This window comes from Prionailurus bengalensis, chromosome A2, assembly GCF_016509475.1.
Source record: "Prionailurus bengalensis isolate Pbe53 chromosome A2, Fcat_Pben_1.1_paternal_pri, whole genome shotgun sequence".
Classification (NCBI taxonomy): domain Eukaryota; kingdom Metazoa; phylum Chordata; class Mammalia; order Carnivora; family Felidae; genus Prionailurus; species Prionailurus bengalensis.
In genome coordinates, this window is record NC_057348.1 from 87,690,174 (window position 1) to 87,707,508 (window position 17,335).

General features: G+C 34.7%; 1 protein-coding gene across 1 annotated transcript in view; it reads right to left on the minus strand.

The window, feature by feature from the left end:
• The window catches only part of SEMA3A (semaphorin 3A), a 471,231-nt gene that overhangs the window by 201,173 nt on the left and 252,723 nt on the right, over positions 1–17,335 (minus strand). Inside the window, exon 3 of the mRNA XM_043588730.1 lies at positions 6,169–6,361. Coding sequence (XP_043444665.1) covers positions 6,169–6,280 — 112 coding nt within the window. The 5' untranslated portion in view covers positions 6,281–6,361. The remainder of the gene's footprint in view (positions 1–6,168; positions 6,362–17,335) is intronic.

A 17,335-nucleotide genomic window follows, 5' to 3' on the forward strand; every position in this document is an offset into this window, starting at 1 on the left:
GTTTGGAAATAGTGTGTGAATTCCCTATTTATACTGATGTTTATGTCTTGGCAATAGAAGAAGATAGTAACTGGAGACATTCAGACTTACTTGTGTCAGATAAAATTTATTGATTCTTCCATATGTTTAATTATGATAATAATTTAAAACAACCTACAAATCACAAGGAGTCACTTTTAAAAATATTCCGAATGTGATTTATTCAACTTTATTTTACCGCCTCAATTAGCTACTCTCCAATTATGAACGATGGCAGTAATGTGCCAGAGGAAGTCTGCATCATTTCCGTTACAAACTTTTTATGATTCAGACTGAAAAAATATATATGGATGCATCTATATGAATGTATATAAAATACTTGATATGCATGGAGACACATGAAGCTATCCTTTCCTCATTCTGATTGTTTGGTACTTCTGTGTAGCACAGGCCATCTTCATATGTTAAGTCGTAAGTTAAAAATATATATACTTACTTATAACCATTTACTTTTCAAGGGTCAAAATACACCCATAAATGCATGCAAAGAGCACCTCAAAATCTTTAGCAAAACGCATTTCAACTAACGCTTCTGTTTTGTGCATGTTACATCTCCTGACTCTAATGCCAGTTTTTCCAAGCTTGGCCTCCACACATCACTCTGTGTATATTTATCCTAGCAGCCTGCCCATTTCCAAACTAATGAAAGAGCTGTCACAAATTGCTAGTGCCACCTATTAGTGGAAGCACAGAACTGCAAATCATGATAATTCCTTTAAATAGCACCTTAGAAGTCATGAGGGGTAAAATCCATCCCAAGACTCACACTTGTTCTAATTTATGTTTACAGCTGCTGGTCTTTTTAAAATAAGCTATCACTGCATGCACTAAACTTAGATACTGTCACGAGTTCTAGAGATTTTACCTACAATTTTGTACTGATACATCATTTTATCAGAGATTGTTTTCATAAAGGTTTGATAAGTGCAATGTCTTAATCAATTAATATGTAACTCTCCATGATATAATATCATGACTTTGTAAATGAATGCTGTTACATAATGATTGATTAAAAATGTATTTGAGTACTGGTTTCTCTGGATGGTTTTAGGACAATGGAAATATAAATTCTATTTAGCATAGTCCTGACTTTAGATTTAAAATATTCCAAGCATGTGAAGGTACGATATTTTGACCTTTGACTAGTGACATGTAGGTGTGCCACTGACGTTTAAATGAGAAAAATTAGGATAAGAAGTTAAACCACACAATTTCTTACTGTTGATAACACTGTAAGTTATTTAAAGTACATATCTCAACTACAATTAGATATTCACACTAAACATAAGTAGATTATGCTCTGCAAGCAACAGTTTTATTTCCTTACTAGGAACATATGAGATCATATTAATTAATTTTAATTCAATTTATTCTTGAAAGATCTTTCATTTGCATGGATGTTTGAATGTAAATTTAAATATAACTGGCCAAAAATTCCAGCATATTTGTTAATTAAGTTGTTTGATTTATAGATGAATGAAAAGTAAGAAAACAAGGAAATTCGTTATGACAGATTTATACATCTATTTGGTTGCCTAAATATCCTGGCAATTGACATCACTGTCTGCAGTGGAGTCTTGTAAATAATGTATATGAAGAGAAATAACAACATAAAAAAGTTAGAATTGGAAACATTATCTCTTCAGTATTCAACTTTATTTGAGCTAATAATGATTGAATATTATTATCAAAATTTGGTGGGCTAGAATTTTACATGGCATGGTTTTGGGGGTCTCAGTTATTTTTTCTGCTAGCTGAGCTCTACACTGTATAACTTATTACTTCCAAGGCCAATCTGGTTGGCAGCTTTAAACAGAGAACCCCTGAACTGGAGACTTTCACTAGCCCTCATGTGATCTGACCAGCACTGGATCACAAGATGTGTGACTGAGCATCTTGTTTTATTTTATTTTTCATTATTTTGCCAGAATACATTTTTTCGAGTAGGTGAATAAAAATTTCTAGTTTTCAGCAGGCTGAAATTGAAGATTCCTGAATCAAAATATGATTTTTAAAGTGAATAGAAATTTGAGCAGAAAAGGCCATGTTAAATAAGAATCAGCAAGTCAGAGACCTGATGTTAAATATGCAGTGACTATAGGAGAAAAGATACTGCAAAGAATTTATAACTTCTTTGCACCGTGTGTGTGTGTGTGTGGGGGGGGGTGTAAGAATATATATCTTAAACATATAATATATAAATATATAATATTATATAATACATATACTATATGTATACTTATATATAATACATAAATATACTATATATATATATATATACACTTCTCTACCTTTCATAGATACTTATCTTTTAGCTGCGAGGAAATTATCAGTATAAGACATATTACATCCTATACCAACATGTGAGTACTTGACATATCCATGGGGACTTTTCATGCCCATTCTAAAATAAATAAATAAATACATAACATAAAATACGAATGTCATTGTATAGCAGTAACAATTTTATTATAGGTTGCCAAGATCACTTTTCTCAGCTATAAGATACTAACGTAAAGTTTTGTCATTCATAGATATACATATATTTATACGTATACACATACGTATATATATATATAGATGTGTATCTGTACTCTGGTAAAAGTGAAGAAAAATCTCTGAAAAGTCAACAAGTTTAATTAGTAAATCATCATTCATATTAACTAAATCTGAAGCGATCATAGTGCATTGAGCAATGGCAAATAAAAAGTCTTTTGCAAATTGTATTTCATAAAGTTTTAATTAAATATTACTTCCAATATCAGAAAGATGTGTGTGAGGATTTTGATTTACCTGATAATCTCATTGTTGCAATAATTAAACTACTCTGGGGGCAAAACTCTTTACAAAGTATGAAAAGAAAGTCTTTCAAACATTTATTTAAGTGCTATTTACTAAGTCCTCCCTATGAAAGTAAAGTTAAAGGCATTGATTTAACCTTTGGATTCACATGATAACCATCACATTCAGACTTGCATGTGCTTTTCATTTTTACTAAAACTGGAGCACACAATGTCCTGGAAATGCTCATTACATTGAGTGATGGAACATTTGTCATTTGTTTAAAACCCCAAACCTAACTTATTTCCTCGTCATTTCCATAGGTTTTTCTGAAGTCTTCATTGTACCACACGTTCCAAAAGGAAGATTATATGATAGTCTGGTATTTCATGAGAAAAGTGAAATTTGACTAGTTTTGTAGGAGAAATAAACAGTTCCACATCAATTTGAAAAAGAAGCATTTCAACATTTAGCTATATTACATACATTTCAGGAAAGCAAAAGTATCTCTGAGTGAATGTTTCTTGAGGATAATTTGTATGTGACTGCTGAGATTTACAGAGTTCTCACATTTGCTTCCCCCACAAGGATTCTAAATCAGATTGGTTCAGAGGAAAAGCCAGCATACCCCATTTTTCTAATATTATCACTTCTCCAGATGGTCCTGAACACATCCATTCAATCCCTTTTTCCTAGAAAGTAAAGAGGTACCTTATTAGATATATATATATGTGCATCCACTACCAAGGCTGCCTTCTTGCTTTTCTTTTTCTTTCTCATTTAACACATCAAATCTCTTTCATTTCCTACTAGGCAAGATGACAAGTAGGAAGTGAGCACAGTGATTGCCTGAAACTTTGTCTTGGCAACCTGAGCAATGAGAGAGTTAATGGTGGATCTTTGAAAACAAGTGACCATGGGAAATTAGGGTTGGCAGGGATTTAACTCTTCATGAATCATGCTGGAATATTTTTAAGGGCAAAGCAGTGGATGTTTTAACTGTGTTTGACATCTAATTAAGGAGGAAAAACAAGGAGCTAAAAAAAAAATCTCTATTATAGTTTAGAAACAAAGTACTGACAATTGGCTACTAGGCATTTGCTTTGGCAAAACAAGTGTACATGTAGGGACAAAAAGGTAATGACAGACCAATAAAATGACAGAAGAAAAATTGCTTGGGCCATTCCTTTTATTCTTCTTCTCGTTGTTCATTTCACAGTTTATATTACCAAATTGCCAAGCCCTAGGCATATCAATAGAATTGTTATGTAGGTGTAGAGCAGTTTTTTTGATGAAAAGAAAAGCAGAATAATTCTAATGGATGCCATGATAAAAAGAGTTTATAAAGACTGTGTCAAATAGATTCATACTGTCAATATATACAACTTACTTCATCAGACAAGTTTAAAGCCTGCACACATATCAAAGGACTATTCTAATTAAATGCTATCTGTTTGTATATAGAAAGAATAGGTACCTGTTCTATAATGGAGAGTAATCAATCACCATGGAAATAAAATTCTTGCAAAATATATGTAATTCCCAATCTTTATTTATTTTACAACTTATTTAGCATTTAGACCAGTATCTCCAAATATAGTAGATTTTTAAAGTGTGTTTCATGTTTCATTTGTTACTCTACAATTATAGCATACAGCCATTCACATCTTCAAGAAGTAAAGTTGCATGCGAAACTGACTCATAGGCACATAAACTTGGATAAAATCAGCCACCAATCTAAGAATTATTTGATGTCATCCTCCCAAAGAATGAAAACAGAAAGCAAAAACTGAGGAAAATACACATGCCATAATACCATATTCTATAAAAACAATTTAAAGACAGTTGCTAGAGATGTAATAGAGATTTAATTAAATCTTTAATGGCTATATGATAATGTTTTAAAATCTTGCACGATACGTACAATTGCAATTCTGTTTGCTAATGTTTTAAATCCATTCACATTTTAGTAACTAAGAAATTGTTATGCCAAAAATAAATGTATCTTTCAATCCAATGTATTTTACCTAGCAAGTATTAATTCCAAATAAACACATTTAATAGGTGTTGAATTTTCTAATCCAAAGTGTGAAAATTACATCTCTCTTTCCTATTTGTGATCCTCATTCACACTAGAGCATTCAGAAAGAGATGTTCCCCATCATGTGAAAATTAAAGAATATGTTTCTGGCATAAGAACAATGTGCAGCAGACAGACATCTCTACAGATAGATTCAATGATTTTCTTTCACATTATAGGCTAAAAACAGAGTATAATTGAAGCTTCCTACTGCCCCACCCCCAATTCCCGAAATCTGAGAATCATAAGAAAGCAACACCTTAGGGAGTAAAAGTACTTGAGTTAAAACATTTTAATCACCAACTCCATTTTACTAATACCTCAGTTATAGAAACATTCTTTTTCATTAAAAGTTTTTCAAAAATACTCTTTTCAACCATGTTAGCATTATTTTATACAACTATCTACAAAATCTATCTAAACAAATGGAGAACAAATATTTCCTTAAAATCCTCATTAAAAGCCAGGCATATGCATTAAGCTGTAACCAAATAAAGTACTAGCAATCATGTACTGAAGCTTTTTTTCTTTCTTAAATTTAAACTCTTTTTGAAAGTAAGTTCACACAACTAGCTGTACAACCAGAAAGTAATGTTCCTTCAGTTCTCACTGAAGTACATATGGAATTAAATAACATTATATTTCAAAGGCTTTCGCTTTACACCAATTAGCCAAATACACAGTCTTTGGTACAATCATAACACACTGTGGAAAAACTAGTCTGTTCCCTCCAGTTTATATTCTCTTGGCAAACCATGATCTACTGCTTATGTTAAGCATCTGATTGTCAGATTTGAACAAACTGAATATTCATGATGACGATTAACCATTTAGTGCCTCAAACTAAGAAAACACAATTTATCACAACAATTGCTATAGGTGAGGCGTTCTACAAAGAGACTATTTTTGCCACGGCGCTTTTTAAAGATATTTTAATAGAAGTAGAGTCAGAAAAATTAACAGCACATATGATCACACACACAGATCAGCATTTACCCAGGCATTCAGCTCTTCTCTGCAAATGTGATTAAATGTTCTTTGTTTGCATTTAAATTGTCATATATCAAACAGGAGACATGCTTTTATAAAAAAGTGTTTAAATCATCTCAGAAAGACACACAGGATCACATAGGTTTCCCAGGTTAAACTAAAGGTTTCATGGTTTGGCTTGGGAGGGAGTTCAAGGAATGAAAAGGCAGAGGTGGTGGGGTGGGGGGGGGCAGGGACATTACAGAGCTAGCCGGAAAAGAAGAAAAATAAAGATTTACCTTTGTAGGATAATTTCAGTCTTGGCACATTGTTCTTCCCATTTTGATAGTTTGCTGTGGCTGTGAGTAATACTCCCCAGAAAAGACAGACAATCCTAGCGAACCAGCCCATGCTGCAGACGCTGGAGGTGCCTGTGCTGCTCTGCCTTCCCTCCTGTATTGTGCGGCCAGAGAAGTTCAAACAATCTGGAAACTGGAGGTAACAGGTGATTTAGGTCAGTTTCATTCATAAATGCAGACAATCAAGACCTCACGGCAACACTAACACCTCTTCTTCTGTAACAGTCACTGGAGCACAGAAACTTCAAACCCTCCAAAAAAAAAAAAAAAAAATCGAGCCAGGCACCGGATAATGAGGCACAACTGTTGTGTAGAAAGAAAAAAAAAAAATGAACAAGGGCTGCTGCAGTGGTGCTTAAGAAGCAGTTCCTTTTATCTAGGCTCTTCTGATAGCCAGTGGCGGACTCTAATCCTGCTCTCTGCTTCATTCGGCTCCGGGGAAGCAGAATGAAAGGGAAACAGAGAAAGAGAGAGAGAGAAAGAGAGAGAGAGAGAAAGAGGAGCCCTGAGCAGCGCGGACTTTTCCTGTACACATGTAGGGAGAGATGACACAAGATCCCACAGACAGGTTTTCCCAACACTCACTAGACTGGCTGACAATGGGAGAACAGGCGAGCTCAACCCACTCCCCTTCCCTCCTGTCACACAACACATGCAAAAAACATCTCCTAGAGATTAGAGCTGGGAGCAGAACCCTCCAGCGTGCCTGTGAAAGGCATGTAGCTATAAATTTACTTCCCAAGGCACGCGTTGTTTTATAGCCATTTTTAGGTGCAATTTTGATTAAAAAAATCTGAATTCTGCTACCTACATAATTTATAACTCATTATATAATTCCTTTGAACTTGTGCATTATATGTGTATGTATGCGTGTGTGTGTATATATATTTACATATATACACACACACGCATACATACACATATGCATATGTACATATATGTATATCTTTTCACCATTATAACTTTAACCACTGAAGCTTTTAAAGCCTTGTTAGAGATCATTCCCTCTCCCCAACAAACCCCCTTGGCTCAACTACCCCCTTCCCCCGACCCGCAGCAATTTCACTGAAGAAATTCCTAGTAAAGCCCATTTCAGCAATCAGTTCAAGACAAATATAGGTCCACTGAGAATTATAAATTACAACTCAAAAGGATACTCAGAATTTAAAAACATCTATGGTTTTCCAGCTTCTGGAATGCTCTGGCTAACATTGTTAATGCATCACACATCTCATTAATTAAAACCACTTCCCTAGTTTTGGTTTAAAGGGCAGAGGAAGATGACAAAGTTCACAAAAGTCCCTGCTGAGTGTCAAGGACCAACATAAAGAGGATATCTCTGTGTCTTCATGAGCTGGTGAAGGGTTACTAAACGTTCTGTGCACACGAATGCATATGTTTAGGCAGCCACACAGACACAACCAGTTCTTTCCTAAATAGACATTTTGTCTGAGGTGTTTCAATTTCCTCTTCTATTTTTCTTTCAATTTTCCCCAAAGCTGATATCCTTATAGGATATTGGGGGTTGGTGTATATAAAAGTTAGTAGGACTGAACTTTCCCTTCTCTACTCAACTCTCTCTGCTCTACCCGTGTCCCCCCCCCCACCCCCTACAACACTCACAATTGAAATACAGAATAGAGAACCTACTTCAAGTATGGAAATTTTTCCACTGAAAGAAGAGGGTCAGTCTCACAATTACAAACATAAACACTTAAAGTGGCTTAGTATTCTTGCGAAAAATGATCCAAGCATTGCCGCTACAGCTTTCATGACTTAATGTCTACAGGCCAATAGGGGAAAAGCATCTCTCTCTTTCCCTCTTTCCTTCTGTCTGTCTCTCTGCCTCAACAACTATGTGTGTGTTCGTGGTGGGCGGAGTAGGGGTGGGTGGGTGGCTGGGTGGAGGAGCAGGAAGAGGATGAAGAGGATTTAAAGGAGGGAGAATGGGGGAAGGGGTGGATGGATTCTCTCTACTTCACTAGATTGATTCATCAAACAGACCTTATTGTATTTGTCAGTTTCCTCAAGCCTATTGATCAGTCAGTATTGTTAAGAAAATAAAATCTAAAAATAATGTTGATTTTACTGATTCCCGCACTTGTTATCCTGAGCACTTTTCACGCCCTAGGCAATGGATTAAGGCTACAAACGACGAGAGGCTTGTCTGTCTTCCATGGATTACTCTCTATAGACATTTATTCTACAGAGGAATTCATGTTACTTTGGGATTATTTAGAAGATTGGATCAATGAATTATCCTTTTGAAATATCACATATAATTAGTCTAAATACTTTAAATAGTTGTGCCATTTTCATTAATATATTTTAAATGTCTTTAAATATTTATTTTTCCTCTAGCTCTTGTTACCTAGAGTAGGGGAACAAGTTTATATTTGTCAAAACTAAACAGGATAAGCAAATTTAGAAATGTATCCATTTCACTTTCGTAATGTCTAATTCTGAAACATTTTGATGTGTTCCAGGAAAAATGAAAGGTTGTAGGTAAAATTCAGATAAAAGAGGATCAGAATTGACTCCATGGGGAAGAAAGACATTCAATCTGGATTTTGAACCACAAAATCAGGACAGAGTTATTTAATTTTGTAAAACAAGTAATTTAAATTAATGTTGAAGTCTGGAATTTGGTAGCACAGATACCCATGTTTAGATACACACACATAATTTTAAAAAACACTTTCTTACCCTCTAAATTTTGTATGATCTTTGTGTGTCTTCAAATGTTTGAAAGCTTAATAAATTCACATTTACATTTGCTTATCTCTAGATTTTTTAAATTTAAAATGTGTGAACACAGTAAATTCTGTGGGTAAGCATAACTGTGCTAGACTGACTATAAAAGAATAGAAAAGTGTAGCCATGCATAGATATTTTAACTGTAATTTTGTAAACAAGAAAAGAGAAAGAAACTACATGCCTGAAAAATACAAAAGCATTTGGAGTTTTCTATTTCTACCTCTTTCAAAGTCTTTGACTTAAGTCAGGGTGAAAGTTGTTTTCAACTTTTTTCTTTTACTCCCAAACACGTGAAGGATAATCAAAGTTAAATGTATTTCTCAGATGACGTAGAAAGAAGGTAAAGGGTCGACCTAGATGGGTGTTTTTCAGAAATTTTCAAAATCTGACCGTACGTATGAAACATAGATTTTGATTCACCCCACACCCCCAAAGAACATGACTCCCTACTCTTACATTCAGTGGCCTAAGCCCTGCATGATTAAGCCTGCTGCATTTGTCTCCGTGGCCATTGATGTTAGTTCATCACTTACTACTCTTTAAAAGTCAGAAATATTACACTGATCTTTTAACATCAAATTTTGTTTAAAGCTTAAGTGAAAAACCTTATTTTGCTATTTTCTCAAAGTTGTCTTTATGATGATTTTCTAACCTGCAATCTATATCATGCACCATAATTCACTTCACTTGCAACTGAATCTCTACTACCTTTTTAAATTTCAAGTGTTCAGAAGTGATGAACTCCTACTACAGAGTCAGATTTGAGCAGGGGCTTAATATGATGATCATGCTCTTGTATAGATTTGTCAAATCAATCAGTAGTTTTTTAACCCCACTCCATATTGAGATGGATCACAAAGACTTTCCAGGAAGAGCGATAGGTTCATGGGTGGTGTGCTTGATTTTCTAGAGAAACAATACTTCCAACTTTACAACAGGCTGGTTAAGTTTTGTTTTTCACTAAAGACCTGTATAGTCATAGAAGATCCAAATGAAAGCATTTCTCCATTGAAAAAAATATTTTTGATCTTGTCACGTATTAGATAAAACCAATGCAGTATTTTTTAAATGCCCACTCTCTGTATTTTATTTATGATGAAATAAATTGGAATAACAACAAACATTGTAATTCAAGGGCAGAAATGATTGTCCTTATTTGTGAGATGGCATTCCAGTACTTCCCCAGGTTATAGATACCCTGGGTCTTTTTGTGAGTGGTAGGTGAAAACTCTTCCTGTATTTGTGCATAAAAGAAGAGAAGGAGAAATATAATTCTGATGTATTTAAAAATTTAGTGGATTAAATGTACTTGAAGTTATGGTACACTCTAGTAAACACACTTGCCTCTCCCTGTAATCCCACTCTACCCCTGTTTTATTGTGGTGTGATAGAGTACTGCCCCCAAGTTGGCACTAATGACAAAATAGAAGACCTCTTTAAGAGAAATAACTGAGTTAAGAATTTTAGAATGAGTTGGTTAACCAGTTCCCCAAAGAAACAACACCAAGAAGGAGACCAATACTAAAAACAAATTTTCAGTACTCTTACCAAGGTGTTATTCAACTGAGTCATGTAAAAAAAAAATGATACTAGTTTCCATCTAACATCTGCTATTTCTCATTTTTTTTTCTTCAAGGGATGCTTCTTCGCTATATGAGAAAGGCCTGTGATCAACAGAATTATAGCAAATGTCAGAGTCGAACATTTGTCCTTGCTCTGACATCTCATGTTGGAAATTCATTTTTAATGAGGGTTTTTCTGGTACAGGGAATTTGAAACCTTTTCTTTTTCTAAAAAAGAATTGTGTGGGTGAAAACATTCTTTAGAAGATCAGAAGACATCTTATTAATTGGGCAAACTAGATAGCTGATGCATTATTTGTTCTAGCCAAAAATGATAGTTCTTTAGAACTACTGCAGTAGTCACTGGGAGCTGGGGGTGGCAGGTTGAAAGCAATATTTAAGAAATCAAGTTAAACTTTTCATAATCTGACCCTTGTGAACGCTCTTAGTATAAGCAAAATGTGAAAGGAGGAGTTGAGTGGAGGAATTGGTAAAAGGCAAAGGGAATCCACTCTCTAGGGAAGCATTAACTCTTCCCTTGCTTTCTAGCCCCCTTTCCCCCTCCCACCCGCCATGAATGGAGATTTCAGGAAAATAAGCTCATCCCTCTTCTGGAATGATTTTGTAACAATTTGAGGGGAAAAAAAAATCAGTTTTGTGTTTTCTCTTGTGACATCAATGGTCATGATACTTGGAGGTAAATAGGGACTCAAAACAAAAAACTCCTTGTTTTTCAAATGAATTGAAGCGATAAATGTTAGATCAATGCAGGAGACCAGAAACCGGCCAGTCACGTTATTTGTGGCTGCAGATTTCAGGAAAAGTTCAGGCAATGAAGGGTATCAGAAATTACAGAGGAAATTCTTTAATGGTAAGGTGAGGTGGTGGTTTCCCTTTCTTGGAGAATCTGATTTTGTGCGGCTGGCAGGTGAGTTTTATTGGGTTATCAAGTTTGAGTGGGGGATGGAAAAGAGTGTCAAAAAAAGGGATGCATAAAATTTCATTTATGGTTATCATCAGAGTTGCCAAAAGTGGCTAAACTCCAGTTATTAGGAACAGGAAGTATCATTTTTCCAATCCCTTTCCTTTTGATTTCTTAAATCCATCATGTTTGTCAACATTTTAAAATATTTTAAACAGGGGAGTTTTCCTTTTCCATCTATTTGAGAAGCTTGTCATCACTTACAGCTTCTTTATCAGATTATCTGAGAGGCAAATGCAGTGTCCCTGAATATTAACGTATTGAAATAACAAAACAATGACAATATCAAAATACCTGCTTTTTTTTCTTTCTTTCTTTCCTTTTTTTTTTTTTTAAAGTGAGAGTGTCTCCACCTCAACTCAAATGAAACAAGAAAGTTTTCAAGTGAGACAAAAATCCCATTGTTAATACTGATCAGTACAGGCTAGGCAGTGAGGAGGAAAAAATGAGGCATCCATGGAATACAAATGAAATGAGCAGGTTGGCTGTTGAGTGTTTCAGAACATGAAGTTATTAGTTATTTGCTTTCAGTAAAGGCATATCACACACCTTCCCGCCAAATAAATAAATAAGCAGATCTATATTCAATAAACAAGATGAAGAAACTAGGCCATAGCGTTTCAAAGATTACTTTACATCTGACTCAGACAAAGCTGATGCATATGGTCTCCCTTTGTTACCCACTGAAAAGACTGTTTCACCTCAGATGTTAAGTTTCCTAAAATCTCTCTATTCTAGGAACAGGCCTTTTCCTTCAAAAAAAAATGTTTTTAAAGAGTTTGTAACTGATAACAATAGAGAACAGAAATGTTGTAACCTGGAATTAAAGTTCTTTAAAAGGGTTTATTATAATGGCAAACCCAACTGTTTGGCGGATGGTGACTCAAAATCTACAGCACATGCTGGTTTTTCAAGGGTACAGATTTGTCTAAATTGCAAAAGTTAAGAAAAGAAGACTTCGATGATTTTCTTCCCTATTCTGCATTATTTCCAGAGTTAAATGCCATTTGTCCAGTCTATGCACCCCCATTTTCTCTTTTGTGGCATGGGGGTGGGGTTAGGATGATATGCCAGGTTTCATTTCACTGTGTTGGCTATAGGAGCAGCTGTCACCTTAAGGAAGAGATTAGGAAATTTCTTGTTTATTAGCTAACGATTTATTATTATTATTATTATTAATACATGATTTATGAAGAAAATTCAAATCTCCCCCCATTTTTCCTCAGGGCACATCCATACGATATATCTCACATAAACCAATCAACATAGATTCATTTTCTCATGCCTGCTATATCAATGAGAAGAGAAACAGCATCCAATATGCCCAGCCTTGACTCTTCTTAAATTACAGATCCAAGTTGAAAATGGTTTGACTGGAGGACTTAAATGACAATGTGATTATTCCCTTACTTGTTTTTCAAAAGTGCTTTCTTTGAAGCACTTTAAAGACCCCTAAACATCTAACAGAGTCAATTTTATACAACTCCTTTTGAAGCATAAAAATAATGTCCACTGTATAAAATTGTGTTCTCACACAGTTTTTAACTATTATCTCAACTAAAGCTTTAGCAACTCACTGTAATAATGTGCTGATTATACAGAAGAAAAAAACACTGACTTTTCGAACTTAATAATCAAGTGAGTGTATTTCTCATTATGTCACGTTGTAGAGATGGCATTTGATTTTTCTTTTTTTGATAGAATCAGTCTGGTGATCTCATTTTGACATATTAAATAATTACTACAGATTTAATTATGTTGTGAAACCTACTTCAATTCTGGTAAGCCAAAATAAAAATGCTTCGAGACATAAGAAAACTGAATTTGTGTGAATCAGTGTAAACGTCTCTATTTCTCTATTTCTCAGGCCGTCAGCCTGAGTTGATGCGTGACTGCCCCTGTGTAACCTGGCCAACTAACTCCGCCCCGGAAATGCGATCTGAAATACACTCCTCCTCCACACTCAACTCCAGTCACCTTTGAAAACATTTTACTTACCGTATTTCTTGCACTCTTTTATTTTGTATCTATCCATCCATTCACCAAAATTTTGAGAAACACACAGGCGTCCATCCTTGTGACTTAAAAACAAATTACAAGCTTTTTGAGACTAGTGATATATGTTCCAAGGAACTGACGACAATTTTTCTTTTATTTTTTTGGTAACTTTCTACCACCAAGCTTAAAAACTGTCTGCAAAGCTTTCTGTACCTTTTTGGCGTAGAGTGTTTTTATTTATTTATTTATTTATTTATTTATTTATTATTTAAAATGCAGTTCTACTGCTATTTTCTTTTTGTCAAATCCTGTATCTGGTTTTAGTCCTTGTACACTATCTTCCTTGTTATTGTGGAAGACTCTGGCTGATGACAGACTGTCTACATATTTTGTTGGATTACTTATGATTATAGGCTATTGTATTCCCTAAAGTTAATCTGCCTATATCAGGATTTTGCATTTGGGACTCAGGATATAAGATTGCTTAAAAAGAAGAAACAAAGGAAAGGCCTTGCATGATTTTTCACAATGTTTTATGAGTATTCTGGGAGCTCTCTCTCCTACGAATGTGTGGTGTGTACGTATATCTATTATAGCTCTTCCTGTCTTATATTCTAATAAGTTTCTTCAGTACACTCTCATCTCAAAAAGAACAGAAACTTTAAACTTATATTTTCAGTGCTCAGCATAACATTTGGCACAAAGTGTAACCTATTTATTAATGGATTAATTCATTAATTAAAACGCCAGGGGAAATATATTCTAGATAGTTAAAATATCGTGGCCCAGAAATCTCACAACTTTAATAGTTGGGTAGAAATAACTTATTTGACTAGTTTTCCATGCTTTGATATTAAGAATGTATCAGAGTGTAGACAGTAGCATTACAGAGAGTTCTAATTTGCTCATTTAAAATGCTGCTAATGTAACTAATATTGCATTATATGTTAACTAACTGAAATTTAAATAAACATTTGAAAGAAAAAATAAAAATAAAATGCTGCTAAAGTAATATTATAGTTCATGAAATAGAGTATCTTTGGCTTTTCTTTCAAAGCGTAGAAAATATCAGTTTTCTTGTTATTATTACTATTATTTTTATACAAGTATGTGTTTCTTTTCAGATTAAAGACCTCTCTTCAGATTCCCTGAGCCTGCAAGCCATTACAGTATGTTGCTAATTGAAATGAGCATTCTAATAGGGTTTCCAAATGTATAGTGTTTCCAAATGGCAGGCAGTAAGTACTCATTTTTTTTTTAATTAAGAATGGTGATTATAAAACTCTCAGAAAGTCACTACAGTTGTGAAAATGTGTGTATTACACAAGACACGATAGGTGGGTTTAAAGCCCAAGACCACAGTTGGTAGCAATAAAATTGAAATTTTAGTTTCTTTGTCTGGAAGTGAAGTTGATCATCCCCCCCTTCCCAATGCCTGTTAGGATCGAATCAGATATCACATCTGGCTTTGCCCCAGATAAGAACATCCAGGAAGCCAGGGTTCCTAGGCCAAGTTTCTGCATCGGCATCCCACGGAGTCAGACTCTGCACTCACAAGAGTTTGGCCAAACGTCTGGGCGTCAGAATTGAAAATGGGGAGCAGCCCGACCACCAGGTCAATATTGTTGAGAAAAATACCAGGGATTCTAAAATGCCATCTTGAAGAAAGAAAAGACAACCCCTTGAGAATCTCTGCAGCAGACACTACAAATGTCAGATGATAAAGAAGAAAGGAGGATCTAGGCTGCTATTAATTTTATGGGTTGAAAAGTTGTCCTTTAAGAATCATAGGTTAGATTTTAAATTCACCAAATTTACATATCAAGAGCCCAGGTTAGATGGGAGGGAAAAAGATATCTAAATGACAATAGGAAGCACAGAAAAGATGCTAGGAAGAAACCTTGACTTAGAGTAACAGGCATGAGGTTGCCTTTCCTAATCAGCCCTGCAACTGTGGGCAGCTGCAGACTGAAGGAGAACAGCATTTCACTTCTTAACAAGTTGCTGCTACCTCACTTGGCCAGATGCTTATTTGAGATCCTGCACCTTTCACAGTTTGCACAACACAGAAAGAATTGTATCTTTTATAGTAAATTGAGCCTTAAATTTAAAAAAAAGGACCCGTTACCAGCAATAATCCTCAATATGCAAGTGGGTTTTAATAACCTAAGTTGCAAGCTTCAAGCATTAGGGAGTAACGCTTATGTTTCAGAGCAAATTATTTTCCCAGATAAGTGTCATACTTAACTTTGGGAAGCAGAGAAGTTTAGGTCAACAGGTGAAACACCTGTATAACTATTATGGGAATATCTCCTGCTACTATTTATATTTTAAGTCATTATGTCTCATAGGTCAACAGTGGGTCTTTGGTATTTTAACTGTTCAAGAGTTTCTTTCACACTGTTTTTGGAACACAAGGGAATCTTGATTGGCTGGTAAATAAATTAATTTTCCACTCTAATGGAATGTTCTACTATAATAGTTTCAACAGGAACATTTCCCCTTTACCTTTATTATCACTGTTAAAATACATTGACAAAGACATGACAATGATTCATATTACACAGCTATCTTTGAATGGTTTCTCAAATCTACAAATGGATACCCACCACATATCATTTAGATTCAGAGATAAATTATGGGCATCTTAATTTACAAAATAAGTACATTTTCATATTTAGTTTTTCACAATAATTGCCAGAAGTTAAAACATAACGAAATATAAAAATTTAATCATCACAATCTGAATAGAATTACATTTTCTATTTTTGCATAAGTTTCAATCCAAGGCAAACCTTTCTAGATGTATTTAGTCATCAGCAGTGGGATAGGTTAAGCAGATTTTAAAGACAGAATCATGTTTTATAAACCTATGCTGAAATCTAAAAGTCCATCCTGTGGTGCTCCCTCAAAAATACTGTGTTTCAAATGTTTTAAGCAACATTTTCAAATGTGAATTCAATAAATGTGGAAAGCCGCTTAGTCTCCCGCTAAATTGAGTCTATCAGAAAGTGGTTCAAATGTCACTAATTATTTTATAGGAATAATCATGTTGTAGCTTTAAACAAACTTAAGCTTTAGTCTACTTTAAGACTGGAGTGCCAGGATGAAAATAAAGACCCTTCTGCTGAAATAGACTGGATTGAGTTACATTTAACAAGATCCAGGATGTGGCACTTGAGCTATCTAACAGCGGCGGGCTGTTTGCCACCCCAGCAGCTAGATCACGTTTCCTTTGCCTCAGACAATTTCAGAATAATTTCATAAAAATTACATGATTGACACGATAGCTTTCTTCCCATTCTGATTCACTGAAACGTGTATATCTCCACAATGCATTTCTGCTTCAAAAGTATTAGAAAAGGAAAATAAGCCAGCAATTTTGCATTGTGAATTTTAAAAACTTACTTTATTGTGCAAACTAAGATGACTTCTTATTTAATCTTTGGTTTTCCTCGATTGCTATTGTTCTTCTGTTTTTGTTTTTGTTTTGTATTCACCAAATGGGCTTTGCGATACTTTCTACAGTCCTTTCTCTCCACCGTGAAAATGAGTGACTGAATACTGTAAAAAATGGGTAAGATGTCTTTTTCCATGTATACTATTAGAGTAAACATAGTATTATAGTAAGTACTCCCTTCCTTAGTTTATTCTATCTGTAATTTGGTTAGTGCCCTCTTTACAGCGAATTCTTTTACAAAGTCTTGCAAAATAATTTAACTGTAGTCACCACAACATCCATTGCGCCACATTCATTATAAACTAAATCTTTAGATGCACGTGTTGTGTTTGGGGGCATATTTATATG